The following is a 24,479-nucleotide window of genomic DNA, read 5'->3' as shown; positions in this document are numbered from 1 at the left end:
GTTTTGCCTCCACAAAAACGCAGCCGCCGCGGTCGGGTTCGAACCCAGGAACTCCGGATCAGTAGCCGAGTGCGCTAACCACTGAGCCACAGCGGCGGGTGTGTGTTAACTGCAATCACAGTTTTTATGCAAGAATGAAGTCGTGGTGCCCAACATCAGGGATGCTGTCACTCATGCCCATAATGCAGCTGCTGTATTCAGCCCTAATTACTTATGCAAAGCCTCTTCGCAGCTCGCACCAAAGGCCAAGACAGCGAGGAGCTCCAGGTTCACCCGTCCGTCTTCTGGTGTGACCGCTCAAGCAGAAGACATAGTTGAACTCAACTCAGAAGCCAGTCGGCGAGTTTGAAATGGCACAATAGTCACCTGCCACTATGGAGCCTCCTGCAAAGCCGTTTCTTCCGGGGCCGATGGCACCGACGACCGCGTTTTGCGCTCGCGACCGGGAGGACAACTGCCGGGAGATGGCGCTGCGTGTCCATTGTCTGGACTCCGGCTGGGGCACGCCGACAGCGTCTCAGCTTCGGCGGCTTCTCGGTCTGCAGTGCGCCGTGGGCCAAGTGGTGGCCGGAGACTGTGGCGAGGTCGCAGTCTACGAGAGCCCCACTTGGACGGCAAACGTGACGCTGCAACTGGAGCGGTCACCCAGGGACTCGTTCATGCATATCGTACTTAAGTGGTGAGTGCGCGACAAGTACTTCTGGCTTTCCCCTTAGCCAGTCTTCGGTCGGCCTCAACAATCATATTGTTAGGCCTCTACTGTCGCGTAAGTTGAGAAACTCCTCATATGCGCTGACATGGGTCCAAAAGTCGGAGGTTAGCAGATTTGTGCGCACTGGAACTAAGGTGACTGCAGTGCCATTTGAGCAATGCAGATGAATTGTGAAGCACTGCTCAGAATATGGTGATCGAGAGGAAGAGGTTGTAGATCTTCATAAACAACTTACTGCGCAAATTATTATCGGCATCTCCGTCTATTCAGTCTCAGAAATTAGGGGGGGGGGGCGTGTTTATGCAGACATTTCAATTCAAAATTTCTTGCCTGGTGCAATTATTGAACTATCGGTTTCTGCGGGCTCATAGCCGCCATATTGAGGTGGCTAGGGTGGTGAGAGTACCGCCATTTGTGTTCGAACATATGGCTTCTTAAGCTTGTACCAGCTCTTGGTTCCGCGCGTCAATTTTACATTCACTTCCGCAGGTGCGACCAATGCCAGAACGCCTCTAATAACGGCGCGGCTGCGGGCAAGTCCGGCCCGCCAGAATGGTGGCTCGCATCCGAGGAGCTCGAGGAGTTCTGCGACCCGTACAGCACCCAGATAGCCACGGAGCACAAGGACGTACCCGTAAACGCGTTCGCCCTCGGCTGCTTCCTCGGGTACAACACTTTTGTGGCGCACTTTGACAGCACCTACACCATGCCGCCTCCTCCATCGCCACTCTCGTCTGCCAAGTCTTCGTCCTCCCTCTCCGGCAAATCAATGTCTGTGAAGCGGGGAAAGAAGGGAAGAGCGGTCAAGTCTAGCTCCCCTTCAGATGGAACAAGCTCATCTGCGAAGACGTCTTGTCCCAACAGTGAGCTGACCTCATCTGAAGGCTTTAAGGTGAGATGATGTTCCTGTAGGGTGTTTTCTGACGGCGTCCGTCCAGAAGTTTGAGTTATGGCAGTGGTGGTTGCATGGTGGAAGGTCATGGGAATAAACTGCATTGCAGTCTGTGAGGACATAAAGTGTCGTATCCTAAAAGCAGCGTGTTTTTCTGCTGGGCAAATAGTTTCGATGATGCTGAGAGCCCCAGTCGCAAGAGGGATATGAGAAGGGTAGTCAGGACTTGTCAATGCATCATTTTTCTGGAAGGCAGTGGCAGCTCATAGGCACATTAAATCTAACCCTTTTTTCCTGGACAGGTTTTGGGTACGTGATGGCAAAGCAGAGCTTCGGGCCTGGTGGTCACGCACTTTGGCACATGGGCCCCTTATCCATTCATCTGGTTCCTTACATGTCTAGTTTGCTTGCTTGGCGCGCAGCCTAAATTGTTGTGGGGATTGAATTCTGTGGAGAGCGGATCCAGAAAGATTTAGAAACACTAGTGAGAGGTGAAGGGAGAGTGCTTTACACTGCGTGGATGATTTCAAACAACCAATTTTATGTACTCCTTCCTGTATCAATGACCTGCAATTCGTCGTCCAATTTTTCTTACGGTGCAGCGATTTGGGGTGACGCGGCTAGGTTGCATGACATCGCAAATGATGAGGAAATGTATCCTCAGTCTTAAAAGAGGACTCTGAAGGGGTTTGATATACTGTGCTTACAGTACATAAAGCTCTTCAAGGGCCTGGAACGTATTAGCCACGCTGCATGAATTGGCAAGTGCAAAACTGTACCAACATGGATAGGCGTACTTAAAAAGTACGGCAGTTTCGCAGTCGGAGCGGAATAATTCGGTTTAGGCCCTTCTTCTGAATGCCTTCTCTTCCACCAGGTGACGCAGTGCAATGCGCACTTTGAGCACTGTTACAATGGGTTGTACCTGTACTTCGTGGATGTCCGCAAGCGTAGCTCCACGCTGTTCCGGCTGCTGGTGCGGTACTCGACCATCTGCCGCATCATTCTGCGCAAGACGTCGCCGACATCCACTATTGTCTACCTGCAGCTGTTGCACCCGCCGCTGCTTTACAAGGTGTGCGCTGGCAACAGCGCCACCAGCCAGTGCAACCGCGAGGGCGACTACCTGCCACAGGTGAGCAGCGCTATATCGTTAATTGCTTTCAATGGACTAAAAGAAAAAACCTGCCGACAAACACACTCCTGTACTCTTACGGTTTCCCCTTCCGCTACAGTTTCCTTTAGTCGTAGAGTTCTACATCACTGCGTAGAAGGGCAGCCGTGGGGCAACACGCAAAATTGCAGGACTGCAAGGAAAGCTGTATAGAAAACTGGACCACTGACTGCTGTGGTGAAGGGGATGTTAATGGGCGTAAAACGTATTTTAGGCGTCACCGGACTTCTGCTGCTTAAAAGAGCGTGGTGTAAAGCTTCACGACCACTACCAAGAGTGGACATACATCCTTTCGCTTCTGCGTCCTCTGCTCCTTGTGTACTTTCACTCTAACCGCCTAGCCTTTGTTTTCCAGTTACTGGTATCTGAATTTTTTTTTTCAACCATGTCCCGCTCCCCTTCTTTCTCGAGAGGCAGTAACAGACATCGGGGAATGGGAATCCACACAAAAATTCCAAAACGACTACGCCGGTATGCCAATAGTTTAATTTGACGGGGCAAGAGCCCATATACCCTTATCCCATTCACAGGGCATAGTGATAGTGTGGCAGTACAGTCGTGACCTCACTGTTTTTTGCTACACAAACATTGAAAGTTATGACAGTGGTGGCTCTAGAAGCTCCTTCTTAATACAGCCATTAGTGTAGATGATGGGCGCTGAACTTAGGTCAGTCATCATCATCAGCAGCAGCAGTAGTGTAACTGTGACAGCATAGGACAGAGGATTTTGCTCTTATCCCAAATTAACCCTGTCCTTTGCAGCTGCGATCACCTTATCTCTGCAAACTCCCTAATTTCATCCGCCCATATTAGTCTCTGCCTCGCACTGCTACACTTGCCTTCTCTTAGAATCCACTCTGTTACCTTAAGTGACCATCCGTCATCGTGCATTCGCATTACGTGCTCTGCCAATGGACTGCAATGCTATTCTTGATTTCTTGATTTCAACAAGAACATCAGTAACCTGAGTTTGTTCCTTGATCCATGAAATAATAATAAATTGATTCGTGTCAGCCTCAAAATAAGCCGCACTACAGCTTGCTCACCCACCACCTTTCCTGTCGCAGTTCGACCTGTCCGACACCACCCCGTGGGACCGGGCCGTCGAGTTCGGTGAAGGACCCTTCAAGTGCGGTGCCGACGTTCTGGGCAGAAGTCGCATGATGCGCCTGACGCTCAGTGGACCACGCCACTGGGCACCTCTCTGCAACCTGATCCTGCGCACGCGCAAAAACGCGCAGGTTTTTTACGCGCCGGTGCGCGAGCTGCATGCGCGCGAGTTCAAGGCAGTGGCCAGGCCCAGCGTGCAGGACTTCGGCGTCGTGTACGCCTTGCTCAGCGTCTGGTCCGAGAGCTTTCAGGTAGGGATTTAACTCATTGCGTGGATTTCTTGTAAGCTCTACCCCAAGAACAAAGGTCAAAAGCTGACGAATTAGAAATGTTCCAGGACGTAGGCGTGAAACCTTCGATCCTCTTGAACATTTCTTGTTCTTGTCACTTTCAAACTTCTCGTTTTCTGTAGAATAAGTTAAAAGACATACAAAACAGACAGTACAAGACAACCTTTGCGTGTCTCTATATCCGTTGGAATTGGATCAAGTACATCACATAATTTCCATGTACAGGACCTCCAAGATTAATGTCAAGTACGTTCTAAACGTAGCTGCCGCATGTGCTCAGTGGTTACGGTGCTCGGCTACTGACCCGGAGGATCCGGGTTCCAATTCCGGTCGCGGCTGCCACGCTTTAGTGGGGGCGAAACGCAAAAGCGCCCGTGCGGTGTGCGCTGTCGTTGGTCGTTAAAGATCCCCAGGTGGTCGGAATTACTCTGGAGTCGCCTACTTCAACGTCCCTGATAGGCTAAGTCGCTTCGGGACGTTCCCCCCACACCACACTATACCATTTTAAATGCAGAATCAATAAGGATTATCACGAGTGAATGCATATTGCTTCCAAAGTAAGGGTTACACCGATGTATTGGATCTACGCTGTTAACGGATGAAGATGGCCTTCGTTCGGGGATTTGCTGCGTTGGCGGTTCTGGCATATCGCGCTGTGCCATGACCTGGCGTAAATATAAAACTGCGTCACTATTCTATGCGCGCATTTTTGCGGACCTACGGTGTCATTTTGGGTTTCAATAGGGAGCTTCCCGAAGCGAAGTAGAATTAAGCGGGCGCACGACTCGAACGGCGCTTGAAAACTGCACTGTCGAACGCGGACGAGCAACACCTGGATTACCGCCTTTGCAGGTCACCGATGAGCTGGCGATGGACGCTCAGAGCTGCCGGGAAACGCTCCTCGAGTTGTCTGCGCGCGCCGAGGAGTGTCCCCGTGCCCTGGAAGAAGCCCTCTTCGAGATATATTTCTCGCTTAGCCAGGGAAAGGTGAGAGCCCGGTTTTTCAGGCTGGCTTTAACAACAAAAGCTTAAGGGCCCTCTTTACGTCCGCAGCCCGCTCGCCTCGCACCTGGCCTGGCGTTCAGTAAGATTTGTTTTCTGAACTATGTTAAGTAAGCTTTTATTGCAGAATTCTGTACTGAAGGCAGCAGCAGAACAGCGGTTTTCTTAGAGCGAAAGCTCGACTCTTCCCACAACTCCCAAGGTCAAGTTTACTGCGCGTTTCACCTTGAACCGGCGCAACGAAGGCGTAGCAAGGAACGTCATAATACGTAACTCGCTGTGGATTCGCCACAGCTGCGCTCGCTCCGGGCCTCTTCGCTGCTCTGTTACGTGTCTAGCAAAATGTTGCAAACACAGTTGCTTCGCTGGCGCTTGGTCTCTGTCTTGCCATGGATAACGCGCACCAGACCGACTCCAGGGCCAAACCATATGTACCCTTGCTTAACAATTTCTTTCGCTCGTATCACTAGGTTAAGCAAGCGCTAAACCTCTGTTAGCTTTTTTTTAAAATTGAAGAGTGTAACTACAGATGTGTTTTATGTAGCAGAGCATGTTCAGTTCGTGCCCATGACAACACTATACGCGCTCGTGTGCAGTAGTGGAACCTGTTTTTTTTTTTTATAGTGACGGTAAAATTAGGCCAGTGGCAACGTTAGGAAGCCAGTGTAACGAAATATAAAATTAAATTGAAAGAAATTACATTCAAGTTTGCAATATCCTCTTTCTTGGGAACGCGCGACCTACCAGAAGCGATGGACCTCCTCCACCATGCGGTGCAATATCCTCTTTCTTGGGAACGCGCGACCGACCAGAAGCGATGGACCTCCTCCACCATGCGGTTTACTGGGAAGCACAAAAAACGGACTAGGGACGGATTAGGCGACACAGAAACACGTTCACGAGCGCTTGTGTCCCCTATTCCGTCCCTCGTCTGTTTTTTGCGCTTCCCAGTAAACCACATGCATAAACAAATAGCCCGGCAGGTTGTTCTCCTGAACTCCTCCTCGAGTTTCCGCAAGATGAACACCTGAGAGGCACCTGCTTCTTTCCCGATGAAGTTGTTACAAGTGTAGTGCACTGTTGGCATCAGCATTCCGTTTCATTCCTTCACGGCGGCTTGCAGGCTATATAGGGCAATGGTAGCGGAAGTGGGGACTACCAGAGACTGCATCGAAAAGTGGCATGCTGCTTTCTTAGCAAAGTTTCACTTGAGCCTTCCAAAGATGTGTCTGCATTATTGTCGGCACTTTGCATGCCGTGACCAAGCTTGCTCACGAGAATTTTCGTTAGAAAATTCAAAGTCTGGTTTCCTGTGTCTTCCCAGCATATCGCAAAAAATGTGGATAACGCTTGCTTTCATGCATGGGAGCCACCGTTGTCGGAAATTTTTTATTGTGTGCCTGATCGTCGGATAAATAGCATAGGAATGTGTGCACGCTGATATTAATATAGCTGCTCTTTGAACGGTTGCGAACAAATGAGGGGATAGGTCGTTCTATCTCTTTCACTGTGCTAGCGTACGGTGCATACGGACGTTCAGGGAGCGCTTATTCAAAAGGTCTAAGCGTAACACCACGCGGGCGCCTGGGAGACCTCTGATGTTCGTGCAGAGCTTCATGACATGGTGTAGACTGCGCTGCTTTAAGGTGGCTACAAGTGTGCGATATTACAGAACTGAACGAGGGGCTCAGTTTGATACACAAGGAACTCGGTATTAAGACATGTGACCGGTTAAAGAATGCATGCAGAAATGCAGTATGCTAACTGTGTGATAATAGGGGCACACAAATAAGTGAACGGTGTGTAGCTTAGCAATTTTGTGGAGCTTGATCTCAAGGTGTCATTTTAAGCGGAAAGTGAGGGAAAAAATTCACTTTACACATAAGAAGTGCCGGTGAACCCTGAACATAATCGTGTTTTTAAATTTTTTTTCATTTCTTCTCGGACTACAGTTCCTTTCAATGCTTTATGTACATCAACACTATTGCCTCTTTTTCCTACCGATCTTTGTGCAACGCTTCTATATATCCAGCATATCAAGAACAGTGTCCTTGTGGCGCGGTACCGCGCAGGTGTTCTGGTTCCGCAGTGCCCTGGAGCACCTGTACTTCCGGTATCGGGCGCACCGGCAGCGCATCGACGTTTTCACAGGCTCGGTGATCGCCCAGGAGCTACCATCCCACATAGTCAAGGTGCGCAAGGTGATCCTGACTCCCACTCGGCGCGTCTACATGCCCCCTCAACTTGTGTGCAAGAGCCGCCTGCTTCAGCACTGCGACCCAGATTACGCCCTGCGCATCGTCGTGCGGGACGACGATTGCAAGCTCATCTCCTTTTCGCTGGGTGCCTGCAAGGACGACTTTCTCAGCGCGGTACGCTGTTGGGGGGTTCATGATCGCCCTGTGAACAAGTAGCTGTAGCGTGCTTAATTTTTGGAAAAATGCAGTATCTGAAGTCTCAAGGAAAAAAAAATGGCTGGCGGTTTAGCATTGCTAAGCACAAAAGACTGTGCGAAAGCACTGTTTTTTTCACATGTACACCACCGCCACGTAGCTCAGAGCGCTGTTGAGGTGTCCTCTTACTCGGGGATCCAGTTATGTTCCTCCCTTTACTCAAAATTGGCATTCTAAACATGCCACCGGTTTTGAGAGAAGGAAAGGCATGTAACTGCCTCAAATTGTAGGTGAACAGCGCCGCCTATTCACAGTGCGACTGGCGTGTCCACTCACCTAGTGAGCCGGTAATACACTTGCTACTGAAAGGCTTCACACGCACAGACACCGCTGATACCCGAGGATTGCGGCTACTTCCTTTCGCACTGAAGGGCACAGGGAATCAGAATGCCATGCGACAAATCTATATTGGCAGTAGTGCTACATTTCAGTCTCACATTGATGAGCTTCTATTTGCCTATTTTAATTTGATTTCACCGTCGCTTTTTCGTTCCGCTGCTGTATGGATTCATGTAGCTGAAGTGCAGAGGAGGGCACATAACTGCATGAAGATATTTGATAGGAACACTGAGGAAAATGATGCATTTGATGGGATCCTTGAGATGACAATTTAAACCGTCCATTTAGTTCCTCTCTTTTACCTTGGGCTTGTTTTCTGTAGGTGATCAAGCCTCCGCTGTCGTCCGGCCTGAAGATTGGTGGCCGCCGGTTCATGTTCCTGGGTTGCTCGACGAGCCAGTTACGCAGCCACGGCGTCTGGTTCTACGCGCACGACAATCAGGGCCGCACCGCGGAGCAGATACGCGATGGTATCGGCGACCTCTCTACCATCGTCAGCGTGCCCAAGTTCATGGCACGGCTTGGACAGGTCAGAGGCCAGTCACGTTCTTGTTGAGAGAGGTGACGGGAAAAGCGACTAAATCGCACGAAAGTATGTGAGGGAATCTCTTCTTCACGTTTAGTAACGGAGCTTTTGTTTTCAAGAAGGTTGAGCCAAGTGTCTCTGCCATTCACCATCATTCATCACACTTTCATGGCCAGGTGCATTGCGTTAATCCATATATGTTTGGATCGCATTGTAGCTATGTGAGCCCTTCATTGATCAGCGGTCCGCAGGGATCAGGCGCCATGTGCAGTGACTCATATCTGACTGTGAAATTATCCACATCATAAGTTATGCCTTGCGCGTTTTCGAATCGAATGTGGGAGTGTTAAAATGCTCCAGAGGGGGAATGGAAAGTAAGACTAGCGTTCATAAATAATTACGACACTGCACGGACTGTGTCCGGAGATCTAACCAGGCAAATCAGCCTCCTTTCGGAGTACCAATGCCTATTATGGAGGTGTTGTTTCCATTACACACTTTCTACGGCTGAGAAGCCACTCTTTAATGTTCTCTATATTTGCGAAAGGTTTCACAAATTTCACAACTCCCAGCTGCACAAACATGAATTCTGTATCACCATTATTATAGCCAGCCAGCTATGGCAAAATGGCCCATTCGGGAGACCTCTTTTCCTGCATGCAGGCTTTTTCGCAGTCGTTGGGTCTGTTAACGGTCCCGAGCCAAAACACGTCTGTGGAACCGGACATCCGCCACGCAGCCCCTGGCCGCAGCAGCGATGGTTCCCATCGCGAGTACATCTTCAGCGACGGCATAGGGCGAATATCGCACGGCCTGCTGCGCAAGGTATGTATATTATCGTCCTTATCGACAACCAGTCTAAACTTACAACCTTTGCTAATGTGTCGCTCAGGTCACCAAGTCAAGCGTGGCTGTGCCGGCGGCGATTTTGCCCGCACGCCAATTAAGTTGCTCCCGCGCGGGTAGCGACGAAATTCGCTGGTGCCAACACGCTCCCGCGCAATTACTATGCCTCGACATGAATCGACTAGAGAAATTGGCAGCATGCCAAGTAGCGGCAGGGCTTTCTGAAAAATTCATTTTTGTCACACCGCTGCCAACGCTCATACATTCGCTTTGGACACCCGGTAACTGTCCTGTGTGACAGAGATAGGGAGCGAGAGAAAACATTACCTCGAGTCAAATCCGCACTTCAAAGTAGTCATCCTCCGCAGTGTGTCTGTCCGTCGGCCGGGATCCCGAAGGTCACGGAAGCAGACAGAGCTTGACCGATGGTTTCACTTTGCACTTAACGGGGGGGGGGGGGGGGGCACAGTCCTGCGAGTTTTTTTTTGTTAATAGCAGAAGCCTTTTTTCATGCCTCGCGTCTCCCACAGCCATCTCATCCGATCCAACTTCTTGACAGGAACAATATCCCAAAACTCTGCCGCCCATGATAATGCTTCGCTTCTTTTGGACAGGAGGGGCCATCGCATGTCTAAATAATTTCGTGCGGGTCCTTGAAACCCCTGAAAACCCTGGAATTTGATAGGACTGTTTTCAAGGCCTTGAAGGTCATGGAAGTTTTGAAGATGCTTGAAAACCCTTGAATTTAAAATTTTTTTTTTAATAAACATTAAGTGATTGTATATAATAAAATATCAACCCACCTGAAATCCCGCTGCGATTTTGTTAAAAATAGAGTGTAAGTTTCGTACAGTCAAGTAAGCGCGTGCCTAGCGGACGCTCGTGAACGTCTAGCCACAGTGACGCTGGCTTGTTTACCGTTTCCTCTCAACCATTTCCTGCGTACTTTTTGGCTGCGTTCCAATACTCTAGACGTCTAACAAGACGTCTAGTGTGACGTCTAGGAAGCAGTCTACATGTCCATGTATTGGAACTTGTCTACTGCACACGCCGCCTCGCGGCATAATAATGTAACTAAAGCTTATGAACAGTTTTTTCACTATTTTTCACAAAGTGAGCAATAACGATAATTAAAAACGTGTTTTCATCAAGTTTACACATTTCTTCTGCAATGATTTTGCGCGTAAACCGGACTGATGGATGTGCCTATCGGTCAGTCTACTTGTAGCAGACGGGGCCGCTCTCCGAAGACGACGCTAAAGAGATATGCGATTATTCTTTTATTATTGATGCTCAACTGTACATGCTCCTCGAACGTGCTCGTTCAGACGGTCCTGTGTGTGTGGTTGCGCGGTCGAAGCGTTACATTTTGTGCGCGTTTAGCGCTTGCGTGTGCGGTTGTATCGTCACGTCTTGAGCACGTGTAACGCTTATGCGCGCGTGTGCTGTTCCATCGTAACATTTTCTGCGCGCGTAGCGCTGATATGTGTATGCGCGGTTGTATCGCGAGATTTATTGCCCGTGTAGTGCTTGGGTGTGCGTGTGCGGCGGTATCGTGACATTTTGTGCATCTGCAGCCTAGTGTGTGCCAGTCAACGTGCGTGGAAACAATACCCGGAAAATGCAAATTTCAGAGGTCATGGCTGCACAACGACGACTAACGAGAGTGGCTTGCGTCGGACATGTCAAATCCGCATAAGGCAAAATGCAAAGTTTGCTGTAAGTGTTTCGACATCACTGCCATGGGGGAGTCGGCACTAGAAAGCCATCTAAAAAGTGCAAAGCATAGAGAGCACATGCAAGCCGCCGGGAGTAGCTGTATGGTAAGGAGCTTCGTGACGATATCTGAATGTCAAGCTAATGAACCACAGACAGCGCCATCGCAGTCGTCAAACTTGATGGATGCGTGCAAGAAGCATGGACTTGTGATGGACGCAGGGCATTTCACAGCGGATTAGCTGTGATGCTGTACACGTAGCAGGTGGCATTTTCAATGTTCCCATCACTAAGGAATTGAGAGCATCTGTGACTTCTCCAAAGAGCCAATACCGTGCCTTTTTGAAAACACATAAAAAGCAGGAGCGCGAAGATGCGAAACAGCGGAAAAAACGGTGCATTGATGAAGAGATTGAAACTCTCAGAAGGAGGAAAAAGAAACTAGAAGCCGTAGTTGCAGGATTGACAGCTTCAGCAGAATTGTATGCAGAAAAAGCAGAGGCAACCAGTGGCCTGACTTGCATCATGAAGTCGGACATCCTAAGGAAGACTGCCAAGAGCAAGCAGTAGGAGGTCTTGGACATAGACATAAAAATTGAGAAGCGAATTGGGGCCACCTAAGGACTGATTGAGTGTTTGCTTTGCTTCATTAGCGAATAAATGTTTGCATCATCTAACAAACTGAAAGTGGTCATCCGTGTAACAAACAATGATGAGAAGTGGTTGAAAAAGGAAATATGCTGTTGCCATCGTTTTATCCGAAGACAAGTTTCTTTGTTAAAATATTGGCTCCAATGACAATCCCCTTTTTCAGTGAATTCTCATCATTTCACGCCTCTTTCTACCGCTGAACATCTGTCTTATTTGGATTTCTAACTGCGAATGTGGTCCTTGAAAATCACGCAGAGGGCTTCGAAAGTCCTTGAAAACCCTGGAATTTTTGTCATATACACCAGCATGAACCCTGTCTATTGTGAGCAGTGGACGTGTCATCAATGTCCAAATGCTGCCCAAGTCCAATGTCTAGTCATCCACCATACATGAGATACGTTTCTGCTCCATGAACTACAGAAACCTGTGATGCATAGGACGGTATTTTTGCAGCGATATCTGTATACGAGACTTCCTCTGCGGCAGGCAGTGTCGCCATCGGTGGTGACTACTATGGCCTGACTAAAACTCGCCTCTTTGCCGTTTAGAAAGTCCAGGGACGGTGCTCTCGGCAATGTGTCCTTTGTGGTTATGATGACCCAGCGGATCTGTCTATTGTGACCCTAATTACGTGAAACACGAGCACAACGCCAGGAGAAAGCTTGTACCGGTACGGAACTGGTTATCTTGTAATCCCGCAGCTCCCGCATAAGACAAGGTCCTGGCGGTTTTTCTTATTTTTGTTAAAATATAATGTATGGAGTGACCTAAGTACATAGCCGTTCGTAGAAGCCTTCATTGTCCGCCCTTCCGCAGGTCCACCACGCCTTGGAGCTAGAGGAGAGTGAGGAGCCGTGCGCTGTACAAATCCGCTACGGTGGCTGCAAGGGAATGCTGTTGCTGGACCCGACGCTGAGCGGCTGCCGCATCGTCTTCCGCGAGAGCATGCGCAAGTTCTACTCGGACCACTCCGACCTATACGTGCTGAAGACGAGCAAGCCGCGTGCGTTGTCTTCATGTCCTATGACCGCGACCATCGACAGAAAGCGCTTAGAGAAGCAGTTGGACACAGAGACACATAATTCTCCCGTGCTCTCTCCCGCAGTCCACTATAGTCGGATGCAACTGAAGAGCAAATCGACTTTTTCCTGTCAGTTAAAGGACTCCCTTCCAGCCATTGGCGACGGCCGGCTCTCATGACCCTGCTAGCTAGGCAACGCAAGGAGCGGCGTGACAATGCAGGGAGGGGACTGTCCCCGACCAAAGAGGGATGGACCATCTCTTTTCATCTGGCGCTTCCCGCATGTCACGCTAGCAGGGTCATGGAAATCTGCTGATGCCATTGGCTGGAAGTGGGTCCTTTTATGGGAGAAAGCCGCTTCGTTTTTCAATTGTATCCGACTGCAGTTACGCTGTGTCCTAGTGGGCTTGCGCTGGGCTCCTTATGAGCATCTTAGCGAATTTTCAGGGATCCATAGTTCGGGGTGCTGTTCCATGCTTACAATGAATTGTCGTGCAGAGTATCCCACAATTTCTGTTGAAGTGTAGTGCCGTTTTTTCACGTGGCCACGAACAGTCATCGAGAAAAGTTTACGTGAAGCAGGATTGTAGACGAAATTTTCCTCTGGGTCAGATAAACCTGATAACTGAAAGGCCAGAATACGGGAGGGGTACTTATTTTCTACCCACTGGAATGAATACCAAATGAATGGATAGCGGCGAAAGACTGCTTATTTGTGCGAAAATTTAAATGTACATTTGCCTCTCAGTGTTGCACTTACACAGCGGACTTAGAGCTTGAAATTTTCGCTGTCGTGCACTGTTCTGTACATTGCTCCTTGCTACCACAAGTAGGCAGAAAGCATAGTCATCGAGCCACAGTATGATACAAAGCATGAAAGGGCACGCCTTCCTTCTGCGGTGCATGTCGCTGATTCATTAGTGAGGATAATACGTGACATGCATTGCAAATTGTAGGAATAGATTACGGCAACAGAGTTACATTTTGAGCGTGCTGCCGCGACAGTATATTTACGCCCATGATGATTTACCGTGCTCCTCGCAGGCGTTCTTTACCTGAACCGACACATGATCACCATCTTGGAGCAGAGCAACGAAAGACTGCTTATTTGCGCGAAAATTTCAATGTACATTTGCCTCTGAGTGTTGCAGTTACACAGCGGACTTAGAGCTTGAAATTTTGGCATTTGTGCACTGTTCTGTACTTGGCTCCTCGCTACCACAAGTAGACAGAAGGCATAGTCATTGAGCCACAGTATGTTACAAAGCGTGAAAGGGCACGCCTTCCTTCTGCGGTGGACGTCGCTGATTCATTAGTGAGGATAATCCGTGACATGCATTGCAAATTGTAGGAATAGATTACTGCAACAGAGTTACATTTTGAGCGTGCTGCCGCGACAGTATATTTACGCCCGTGATGATTTACCGTGCTCCTCACAGGCGTTCTTTACCTGAACCGACCCATGATCACCATCTTGGAGCAGAGCGGCATAAAGGCCGAGGTGTTCCTGATGCTGCAGAACAAAATCCTCGATTCCTTCATCGACAGCATGATGGATCCCCATGAGGCCGCGCATGTGAGAAATTTTTTTCATCTTCGCAGCTTTTGTACCATGTGTGGTGTCAGTGCACTGTTCTACGTATAACTGAAGCTCATGTACGACAGCCGATCCCATACTAGACGAATAACTGAACCCTATATACGACAGCTGATCCTATTTTAGTCGAATTACTGAAACCCATGTTCGACATCCGATCCCATTTTAGTCGCATTGAAGGATGGATTCAGGGTTTTGGAGACAGGGTCAACGACCTATGAAGTGGGAAGGTGCTTGTAAACTGATAACGAAACTGTGCGCCTTACTAATTGTGCAGGTTCTCCGTTCCTACTGCGCCTTGCGTCTCCCGTACAAGGAGCTGGCCGGCGTGGGCATCGACCTGACAGTCGAGCCCTTCTTTCGGGCTCTAGTTCGCGCCGTCAACAAGAAGGTCCTGAGTGAGTGAAACACATGAACTTAACCGCTTTTGTTCATTTTGTCGTCGGGGAAGAAGTGTAGAGAAGCAGCACCCTGGCCCTGACTTCGTCCTTTTGCCGATTAATTACGCTAATTTCCGGGATCTTTCAAAGTTATCTCAAATTTCCAATTTCTTCACCGGATCCTCCTTGTCAGTTTTGTGCGACGTTTTGCGCAAAAATAAGGTTCTTATTATGAGGCTAATGTTAATGTTACGGAAAATAGATTAAATGCTATAGGTGACACCATCGAGAACCTGTCGCTTGCATTAACCAGCCTATTGTGGTAATCGTTACAGTCGTTCCCTTTGCATCTAGCATAACCACACATTTCTGGAAGGTAGTATCTGGTCTTAAATGCCTTCAATCAGTGTCACAGTGAACAGCAGAGATGTTTTGGACCCGCGTAGGAGCCTTGTAATAGCCCACAAACGCATATACGGCAGCGAAATGACGGGCTTAACATTCAGCGAATTGACGACAAAGATTATGGTCAAGTCAAAGATTGCCCATAAAGATCAATGTTTCCTGAGGCAAAGAACTTCAGCTCGTAAGGCATTGAATGGCCCTCAGGGAGCTTGTCTGAACTTCTCTACAACAGCATGTGTGAACGACGAACCCTTGCCTCTTCACGCCGGATAATGTATACACCTTTTGCAGAGGAACTGAGGACCAAGGCTCGTATTCTGGTTCCTCCGAACTACGGGCGCACCATGTTCGGCGTGCTGGACGAGACCGGCACGCTCGAATACGGACAGGTGTTTGTCCAGTACTCGAACGACATGCTGCGGTACAAGGTCAACGACCCTGCGACCATCCTCGAAGGTATCACAGCAACCTATTTTCGTGCTAGCAAGCATAGCGCAGCATTGTCTCGGTGCGTTTAGGCAGCACCTTTCATATTTTATTCGAAAGGATCCATTAATGTGAACGTGGTTGAAATGGTAGGGGAATAAAGTGCCCGAGTACATGCTTCGAAGGCATATGCAAACGTGCTGCGTGTTCGAGGGCTGTTGTCGCAGAAATATAGATTCTTGTAGTCGGATCTAAAAGTAGAATTCTCCGACGGTGCTACCACGTTATTGTAGTCTGTATACATGAACGCACGTCTAGTTTTCTCGTGTGCTGATTCTGACCGAAATTATCTTGTTTTGGCCTCGCTTACGAGCTCCTTCTCTGGTTACGGCATTCTCATATCTGAAGCCGAAGCTAGGACTTACTAATGCTCAGTTGTCCAAGAAATGTCCCGGATATATCTTGTGAGATATCCGTGGTTTGCACGGATCGATGCTTCTATGTTGGCAGCACCGGATACGCAATAGATATATACAGTGGTGAGGTACCCGTGCTTTGTGCGCAGCTAATCGCGGTAATCTTGAGGAACCGGCATCTGGAGCCGAAACAGCATACTATACTCGCCGCCAGCTTAAATGCCTATCTCTCTCTCTCGTGAGAGCGCGGTAAGACTGCGCATGGGAAAGCCTTGCGCGTCGCCCTCGTAGCTTCACTGCATAGCCACAAAAAGCTGTCCGCGAGTATATCCATTTTATTCATTGGCTTGGAAAGAAAGGAATATTCTATTTTCGTTACATCGCACAGAGGAGCCGAAAGGTTGACGCATGAGATTGTTTTTTTTTTCACCTGAATTTTCAGCCGCACTTTGCATTAAAGTCACTGAGTATTCCATGCACGGTGGGATACGCAGGCGACGTGATCGTGACCAAGAACCCATGCATGAACCCGGGCGACATCCGGAAGCTGGAGGCGGTGAATGTGCCGCAGTTGCATCACGTGCGCGACTGCATTGTCTTCCCTCAAAAGGGGGAGCGGCCACACCCCGACGAGATGGCCGGTACGCACCCTTCCTGGCGCGCTCCCTGTTGACACTGTGCTATGCGGAGACGGATGTAACCGTCGCTCTCTGCGCTTGTGACGGATAGCGTGCCTTAGTTTACGTGCGCGTTAGGTCAGGGCTCTGCCAAGGCCAGGACTCTGCGGGCTTTGACTGATGTATGTTGTGAGCACAGTCACAGCGTGAGAAAAAACGTACTGTGAGGTTCCATTACCTGAGGTATAAAATATTTCTCAGTTTCTCATTTCGGCGTCGCAACTATTCCTCCACTCACTGATCTCCGTTTAATTGGGTCATTAAGCAAGGGCCTTCGCCATCACTGCTTTGACAGACGGCCGGACGCAGCTTGTTTCCAATGGTACCCCTTAATGTGGTCTCTACCTGTGCTTAGGTTCTGACCTGGATGGTGACGAGTACTCAGTGCTGTGGTACGAGGACCTCATCTTCAATAACAACTGCAATCCTATGCACTACCACAGCGACCCGCCAAAGGAACGAAAGGCGTCCATTGGGGTGAGCAATATTGCTTATTTTGTGGTCTCTTAGTCTGCTTAGTCTTAGTCTGGGGGTGGGGTTGGGGAAGGGCTACATAATTCTGGATAAACTATTTTAGGTGCTATTAGTCCAGTTGTACCGACTGCAGTGTTGTCTATAATGAAATATATTCGAAATTTTTCAGCTACATCAACGGTCAGCGGTGGAATACGACGAAATCTGGATTGTCGCTGTATTTTTAACATTGATCACAAATGGGTTGTAATGGAGTATTAATTTGCTAGATGCGGCCTTTTGGTTCGAAAAGAGGCTGTAGTCGAGTTTTGGTTCCATTGTACAATAGACTGTAACAGCGGTGAACCTATTGTCTACGTTCCGAAATTTTACTTCCGTGTAGAAAGCAGAAATAAAGGACTCCTGGCAGCTCATTTTTCGCTCGCAAGAGGCAATGCTCTTTGCTCAATGGTAACATTACCTTGCAAACCTTGCGTCTTCTTGACCATTTTAGATTGAGAGCGGTGGCTTGACCATCGGACTGTGTCCATAGTTGAATAAGACGAGCTGTCGGGCTAATTGTATCATGTTGGTTAACCAGTATGTGTGTCTTGTTGAGTATTGAGGTTTACTAATATGTGTGTCCTGGATGTTAACCAATATGACTGTGCGCAGCTAAGTCGACACAACCAAACCTATCCAAGCAGATGATTATTCGCTAAGGAAATCATCCAAAACTTTCTTATGAACAAACTTGTCTGAGTTCCGGCGAGATGTGAGTGAAGACGTCAAGAGAGTGTGCAGCATGGCTCACTTTAAATAATGACACCTTTGTGTAAGAAAACAAGCACATGTAACGCATTGCCGCGGCTTTGCTAGTATATACGTTGTTGACTGGGAGGGGACGGCTGCTAAAAGTCTACATTTCTCGCCGGCTCAAAAGTAAAGTGAGCAGCACAGGCCTAAAAGGTTCCCGCTTGTGCTCGTTTCCTTAAAGGTGCCACCAAATATTTTGCACACGTGTAAAGACCCTGACCTTCAGTTTTCAGACGAATGTAAATGGACGGGGCATGAAATCTGTTTATCCTCCGTCTCACGAGAGAACTTGCCATTCGTTTACGGTGGCCACAGGTCCAGGACATGGTGGACTTCTTTTGCCAGTACATCAAGGGTGACAAGATCGGCCTGATTGCCAACGCGCACCTCGTCTGGGCTGATATACTGGACAGCGGCATCAACTCGCACCGCTGCCGCGAACTGGCACGCAAATGTGCCGTCAATCTTGACTTCGCCAAGTGCGGTGACCTCAAGGGCTTTCAGAACTCTGAGCAGCCACCCATGTACCCGGACTTCATGGAGAAGCTGGACACGAAGAACACCTACTGTTCGCGCAAGGTTCTCGGGCAGCTCTACCGAAATTGCAAAAAGGTATACTTCCGCGTTTGCCAACTTGTGGCTCAGGCGACTGCAGTTACTCTTATGGCGAAAACGGCGGAATTAAACAAAAAACTCTGCTTGCGAGGATAGTGCAGTTCATAATGCACACGTCTCTTCCGAAACTCGTGCTTGCTCCTGGCTTGTGTTGTTTGGCGCTGCCTTTACTCCCTGACTACTCACTCAGGTTTTAGATCTCAGGGCCTCATCTGTGACTGTTCCAAGATGTTTAGGTTTCTCGTTTTCAAATGAGCGACAGGACTTCTGAAAGTGTCGATGTTTGCTTCAAAGCTGGAATCTGCAAGATTCCAGTTTGAAAACACTTGAGCAACGTTGCATCAACCTGTAGCTTAGGGCCACTGGAGCTCTTGCATGAAGCTGTCGGTCTTTACGCAGGTTCAATTTATAACATCATCAACTATGACAGAGCCGTGAAGCTTCTGACATGAAGGTTATATGTTTTCATGAATGATCGCATGTCGATCATTGCATAAGCAACTAATTTGTTGCGGCCGTGCTGTTTACATGATATTTAGCAATATATTTGATGGTCGGAACTGAATACGTTGCTCTATGTACATAGCACATAGTATATTCGAGATATACCCCATGGCTGCTTCTGGCGATGTACTTTGTACATTTTGTTCATCGACAGTGACGGGTAGAACTGTAGCGTTTGTTTGTATTCGAGATGCTCAAGAAGTCCGTTGAACTCTGGCGGCCTGTTTGGGTTTTTCGTTCTGTGTGTCATTGCTGGAGCACCAACCATCAGGGTGCAATTAATGAGCTTCTATACTACATGCCAGTGTTGATAGGTAGAAGCGTTTTGACTTGTTTAACCTGCCCTCGGTTGCTCTCTACCGACTACCGTTCAGTATTATCACGGGGAAAATCTTGTCACTTGTCACATCTAGCAGTAGTTATGAGGTCTCAGGACCAGTGCTCCTCGACTATCGGGGACCAAAGTAACTGGCCTGTCCCTCGCGCCGAGGATCGACACCACCAGTGCGCAGTCATGCGCGCTCGCATGCAATGTGGCATGGTGGTAAACTTGAAAAAGGAGGCCAGTTAATTTTTGTCCCCGATTGTACGTTCACGGATGCTGTTTGCATTGTTTAGTCTTGATGTGCTGAATGCGCGCAACACACTGTTGTGTCATCCTTGTGTCGTTCCGATGAACAGGTTGAACTGAGCACCGAGTGCCTTGAAGTGGTGGAAGAGAGCCTTCCGGACCCCCGACTGCTGCTCGAGGGAAGAGAACAGTTCCTGAAAGAAGCCATGTCCGCCTATAAGCGGTACGCTTTAATGCCTCTGAACATTACACTATACGAAGTGTGTTGCACTAAAGGAGATGGCTGAAATTGCACCCTTTATCTTATTAGGCCAATGTGCTCTGACTACTGTGTGGTAAAAATGCGGTCATAAAACCATGGAAATCACTTGTCGTATTAGGCCTCTCTCAGTTAGTTGAAGCACAGACTGCTTCGGAGCCGTGGGTTGTGAATAATCTGTTTTTGCACTAGCGAGGCCTGTAAGGAACTAAAATAGCACGTGGAGAAATATTACCCCAATTTAGTGCTCACAGTTCTATTTCATTGACAAGGTTTTGTTATTTCACAGTCTCTACGGCAATGCCAATAGCAGGCACCAGCAGCTTCATCCTGACCTTACCACAACTGCTTCAACGAAGGGTGCTGAATATTTTCATAATGACAACTTTAAATACCATGGAGAGTACACAGCTTCTTGCAACATGTTGAAGGTCTTAGGCATTCAACAATTAGCGCCTTCTTTTATCCCCCGGCAGGAAACACGGCGTAACTCAATGGGAATATAATAAGCTTGTAATATTGTGAAAACTGGAGAGTCCTGAGAGATTCTGCTCGAACATAGTTATTATCGTGGCCGACTCTTTCTTCTGGCTGCAAACTCTGACCTGCAAAAATGCTTCCTGCGCTCATGCCAACTATTTCCGACAGCCGTAGAAAAATAATGGGATGCACCGAACGACCAAAATTTCCTTGCTCATTTTTATTTTTTATCTCCACATGGTTGCAGCCGTCCGAACTAGGACCGTTTGTTAAAAATTCCCGTGCTTGCTCGCATCACTTGTACAGTTAAGTGACAGTACCTTATCGTTTTCGGTTGCTTGCATTTTCCATTACTTGCACCACCTGCACAGTTCATTGACAGTACACCATCATATTCCGTTTGTGTCAGCTTCATAGTTCAGTGATAGTACCTCATCCTTTTTAGTGGCCTGCTTCACCTTCACAGTTCTTCTTTACCTCAGTAAACATGGCACATACCCACGCGGGGGGGGGGGATTGGCCAAGGTGTAGTGGCATAAACAAAGAAATTTCCACGGGAGATTACGACAAAATTTTAGCACCAAGCATGTATTTTGAAAAATGTATGAATCAAATTGACGGAAGAATATATAAAGTTAAATAACACAGTATTTTGGTGAGAAAAAGAAGAGCTCGAATAATATTAAAAGAATTAGCAAATCAACCTACCAGTTGCAATTATCTATTCATGGAGAATCCCAAAAATTGAACCCAATGCAAATCTTTTGGCGCTCGCACCAAACGATAATAACTTTGGCAGAGATAATGGGAGCCCTAACCTGGAGAGAGGGACCTCCAGGTAAATCTTTCTCTGAAGTGCGAACTTTGTACAGTAGAGGAGAAAATGGTCTAAACAGATTCAACCTCCCCGCATTAGTCACATGGGGTTTTCGGTGTCAACCCACACCTGCATAGATATAAATTCAAATTGGGAATCCTGCAGCGCAACCGCGTCATATTTACTTACACAGCCTGGTTTTACATGAACGGACTTTCCAATTATATGCTAAGTGCTGATAATTAGTGTTATTTAGTAGGGGATCACGTAACCTGGCTGATAAGTGTTGGAACCACTGAAACCTGGAAATCGCCAGCAGGCTGACATTCGGGGCATATAAGTGTCAATGAGCCGTCAGGAGCCGACCTTGCTACGTAATCAGCCACCTCATTTGTATGAATACCTGTATGGCCAAGGACCCAGACAAAACGGACATCCTTCAACGTGCATGGGACAAAAATCGCAGGAAACGGCTCAAAAAATCTTTTTTGAAGTTTCAAGGGAGACAAACTGACAATCAGCGAGGATATTAACGTCAGACACATGACATGGAATTTTGTGCAGGCTCATTCCAAGAGCCAAAAATTCCACAAAGAATATAGGAATATAATCTGGGATGCGGGCAGAATAGTTCCATGCCAGAAGCTGTGAAAAGATGGCAACTGCAGCTTTTTGGCAGTTGACGGAGGCGTCGGTAGAAAGCACCGTATGATAGGGGTATTCCTCTATGTGATCAGAGAGAAGACCATTTAAAATGTTTGCTGGCATGTGTTTTGCATGAGATGGGAAGATGTGGTCAAAATGGAATTCCACAGCTGCCGGCGTGTCGTCAACCCACTGGAAAGAACTGCGATCAACAGCAATCGGTGTTAAAAAGTTCTGTACTTACATAATTTGTGGCATTTGATACCGTGGCCAATGATGAGAAAAGAATACGGCCGGCTGAGACACAAAAATAGGAGTGCTGACATTAGTCACCGGGTCCATCGACTTGAGGAAGGCTCGCACCGTGAATATTTGAAAGCGGGAATTTAGATCAGGGATATGAGCTTCCAGATAAAGCAGGGCGTTTGAAAATTATTTTGGGAGGCCAAGGCAGAGACGTAGAGCTCGCCTTTCTAGTAATATTAAGGATTGAATCTTGTAGTTTGCGCTACCAGAGAACAGAATGCAACCAAATTCAAGTATAGGTCTTACATAGGCTTTGTATAGTAACAATAATGTTTCGCGGCGCATCCCAAACTTTTTATTGGCGATTCTTGTCAGCCGGCCTGGAGCGCGTTCTCCTTTAAGAAGGCTCCAATCTAATGCAGGGTGATCAGTAACACCTAGATATTTTACGGATTCCACTTGTGGAATCAGGTTAGAGTGATGGACTAATGAAATGCGCAAAGGCGTGTCTGGAGGAAATACCAAAACGCTGCATTTGTCTACATTCAGGGTTAAATTATTACCCTGCAACCATACTCTAAGAGCATCCAAATATCCCTGCAGAATCTGGTAAAGCAAATGAATATCCCTGGACGAGGCGAAAAAAGCTATGTGATCTGCATACATCACAGATCAGGACGAATGGACGAATTATATCAGTACGAATGTTGATGCCACTGAGCAAAATATTAAAAAGCAGCGGGGATAGCACCGATCTTTGCGGAAAACCTCTTCATTGATAATATGTATTAGAACATAGGGTTCACTCAGTGCAATAAAGGTATATGTCCTTGAGAAATTCAGATATGCACGCATAAATGCAGGTTGGAGGTTGTTACTGAGCAAGTCTGTTAAGCAAAAAAGTATGTTCTACGCTGTCATAGACCTGTGCTACATCAAGAGTGCCCAAAGCTGAAACTTCCCTTCTGTGTAGCGAAAGCCAAATTCTGCTCTCTAGATCCACATGTGCGGACCATATAGAGCATCCGCGGCGAAAGCCAATCTGGGCTGAGCTGAGACCATTGACGTCATGAATATGTTTTGTGAAGTGACTGTGCACTGTTCCTTCTAATAATTTGACTAAGTTTGAAGTCAGCTCAATTGGCCAAACATTATCTAAGACGTATCCTTTTCCTGCATGTTTCATGAATAAAATCATTTCCGCTGTCTTCGAAATGTTTGGAATCGATGCATTTTCCAACGAAGCATTGACCATATCTAAGAGGTCGCTTGTAAAATCTTGGGGTAAAATTTTAATCGTACCAACAGTGACACCATCTGGTCAAGGACCTGCAGGATGCAACATTGCCAGGACTGAGAGGAGCTCTGATGCATCAACCTCGGTATAATCCGAAGATGGTGAGATTGTGCACAAAGGGACGTTTCTCTGTATCTGGAAGCGTAATGGCAATCCCTGAGCAATACGCTCCACGGTTTCCTGAGCCTTTGTGGTGATAACACTGTTGAACTAGTGAGGAGAGAGACTGCTGAACTCTTGTTATGCGCCATGAATCTATACAGGGCCTTCCGATTGCGAGGATTTGAAAGTTGTGTGTTTAAATTTTGGTTATGTTCCTTCTTGGCTTTTGCAGTTGTTCTTTTGAAAGATGCTGAGAATTTGTAACTAAACCAGTTAGCTGGACTCTGGTTGCCGAATAGCCGGTGCCAGGCCCCTTTTCTGTGACGATAGGCCTTCTCACTTTCTTCTGTCCACCAAGGAGACGGCTGTTTATTAGAGACTGCTGTGGGTACAGCGAATATTGAGAGGTCTACTGCATTTTACAAAAATGAAACCGTCTGCTGAGCTCTGTCTTCCCAGCTTGTACTATAGAGTTAAATGAGGAAGACGTCAGATTTTTATAGATATGGTGGTTGACAATTTTATGGGTTACACAACTAGCTTTGAGCGGAGATAACCGGATAGTGAATGTTATAGGAAAGTGATCACTAGATGTACCCGAATCCTCTGTCGACCAGTCAGTCACCTCTAGCCTACCTGCTGATACTGTTAAGTCAATGGTAGAGCGAGAAACCCCTCGCATAAAGGTTATTTCTCTAGAATTGCAGCAGCGTACAGAATTTGCAGACAGCCACGACCAGAGAAGCTTGCCACAGGAATCAGTACGACTTCCCAGTCACCATGGTGAGAGTTAAAATCCCCTGCGATGGCTGCACTGCTTGTGCCTGTCACCAAGCTGTCTAAAGAGTCTGTCCTCTGTGCACCTAAAGGAAAATAGAGGTTAGCAATTGTAATATCGACGCAATGCGGAAATAAAATTTTGATCGCTAGAAGGTCACAGTCAGGGAGAATTTTCTTAGAGATAGATGCCTGATGACACAAATGTTTAGATAGCATGGTTACCAATCCGTCTCCCCTGCCAACATTTCGATCTGACCTGAA

The 24,479-nt window shown here is 47.7% G+C and overlaps 1 protein-coding gene across 1 annotated transcript in view; it reads left to right on the top strand.

Moving 5' to 3' along the window:
- Window positions 1-410: 410 nt before the first annotated feature.
- Window positions 411-24,479, top strand: part of LOC144130882 (uncharacterized) — a 29,668-nt gene continuing 5,599 nt past the window's right edge. Inside the window, exons 1-16 of the mRNA XM_077664433.1 lie at window positions 411-679; window positions 1,202-1,604; window positions 2,482-2,739; window positions 3,846-4,139; window positions 5,031-5,165; window positions 7,253-7,552; window positions 8,295-8,501; window positions 9,162-9,323; window positions 12,528-12,714; window positions 14,172-14,308; window positions 14,607-14,727; window positions 15,406-15,570; window positions 16,451-16,597; window positions 16,989-17,110; window positions 18,218-18,514; window positions 19,703-19,815. Of these exons, the coding sequence (XP_077520559.1) occupies window positions 411-679; window positions 1,202-1,604; window positions 2,482-2,739; window positions 3,846-4,139; window positions 5,031-5,165; window positions 7,253-7,552; window positions 8,295-8,501; window positions 9,162-9,323; window positions 12,528-12,714; window positions 14,172-14,308; window positions 14,607-14,727; window positions 15,406-15,570; window positions 16,451-16,597; window positions 16,989-17,110; window positions 18,218-18,514; window positions 19,703-19,815 (3,317 nt within the window). The remainder of the gene's footprint in view (window positions 680-1,201; window positions 1,605-2,481; window positions 2,740-3,845; window positions 4,140-5,030; window positions 5,166-7,252; window positions 7,553-8,294; window positions 8,502-9,161; window positions 9,324-12,527; window positions 12,715-14,171; window positions 14,309-14,606; window positions 14,728-15,405; window positions 15,571-16,450; window positions 16,598-16,988; window positions 17,111-18,217; window positions 18,515-19,702; window positions 19,816-24,479) is intronic.

The sequence above is a fragment of the Amblyomma americanum genome, chromosome 1, assembly GCF_052857255.1.
Source record: "Amblyomma americanum isolate KBUSLIRL-KWMA chromosome 1, ASM5285725v1, whole genome shotgun sequence".
Lineage (NCBI taxonomy): Eukaryota > Metazoa > Arthropoda > Arachnida > Ixodida > Ixodidae > Amblyomma > Amblyomma americanum.
Note: the sequence above shows the minus strand (reverse complement) of the source record. Positions and strands in the feature narration are given on the sequence as shown.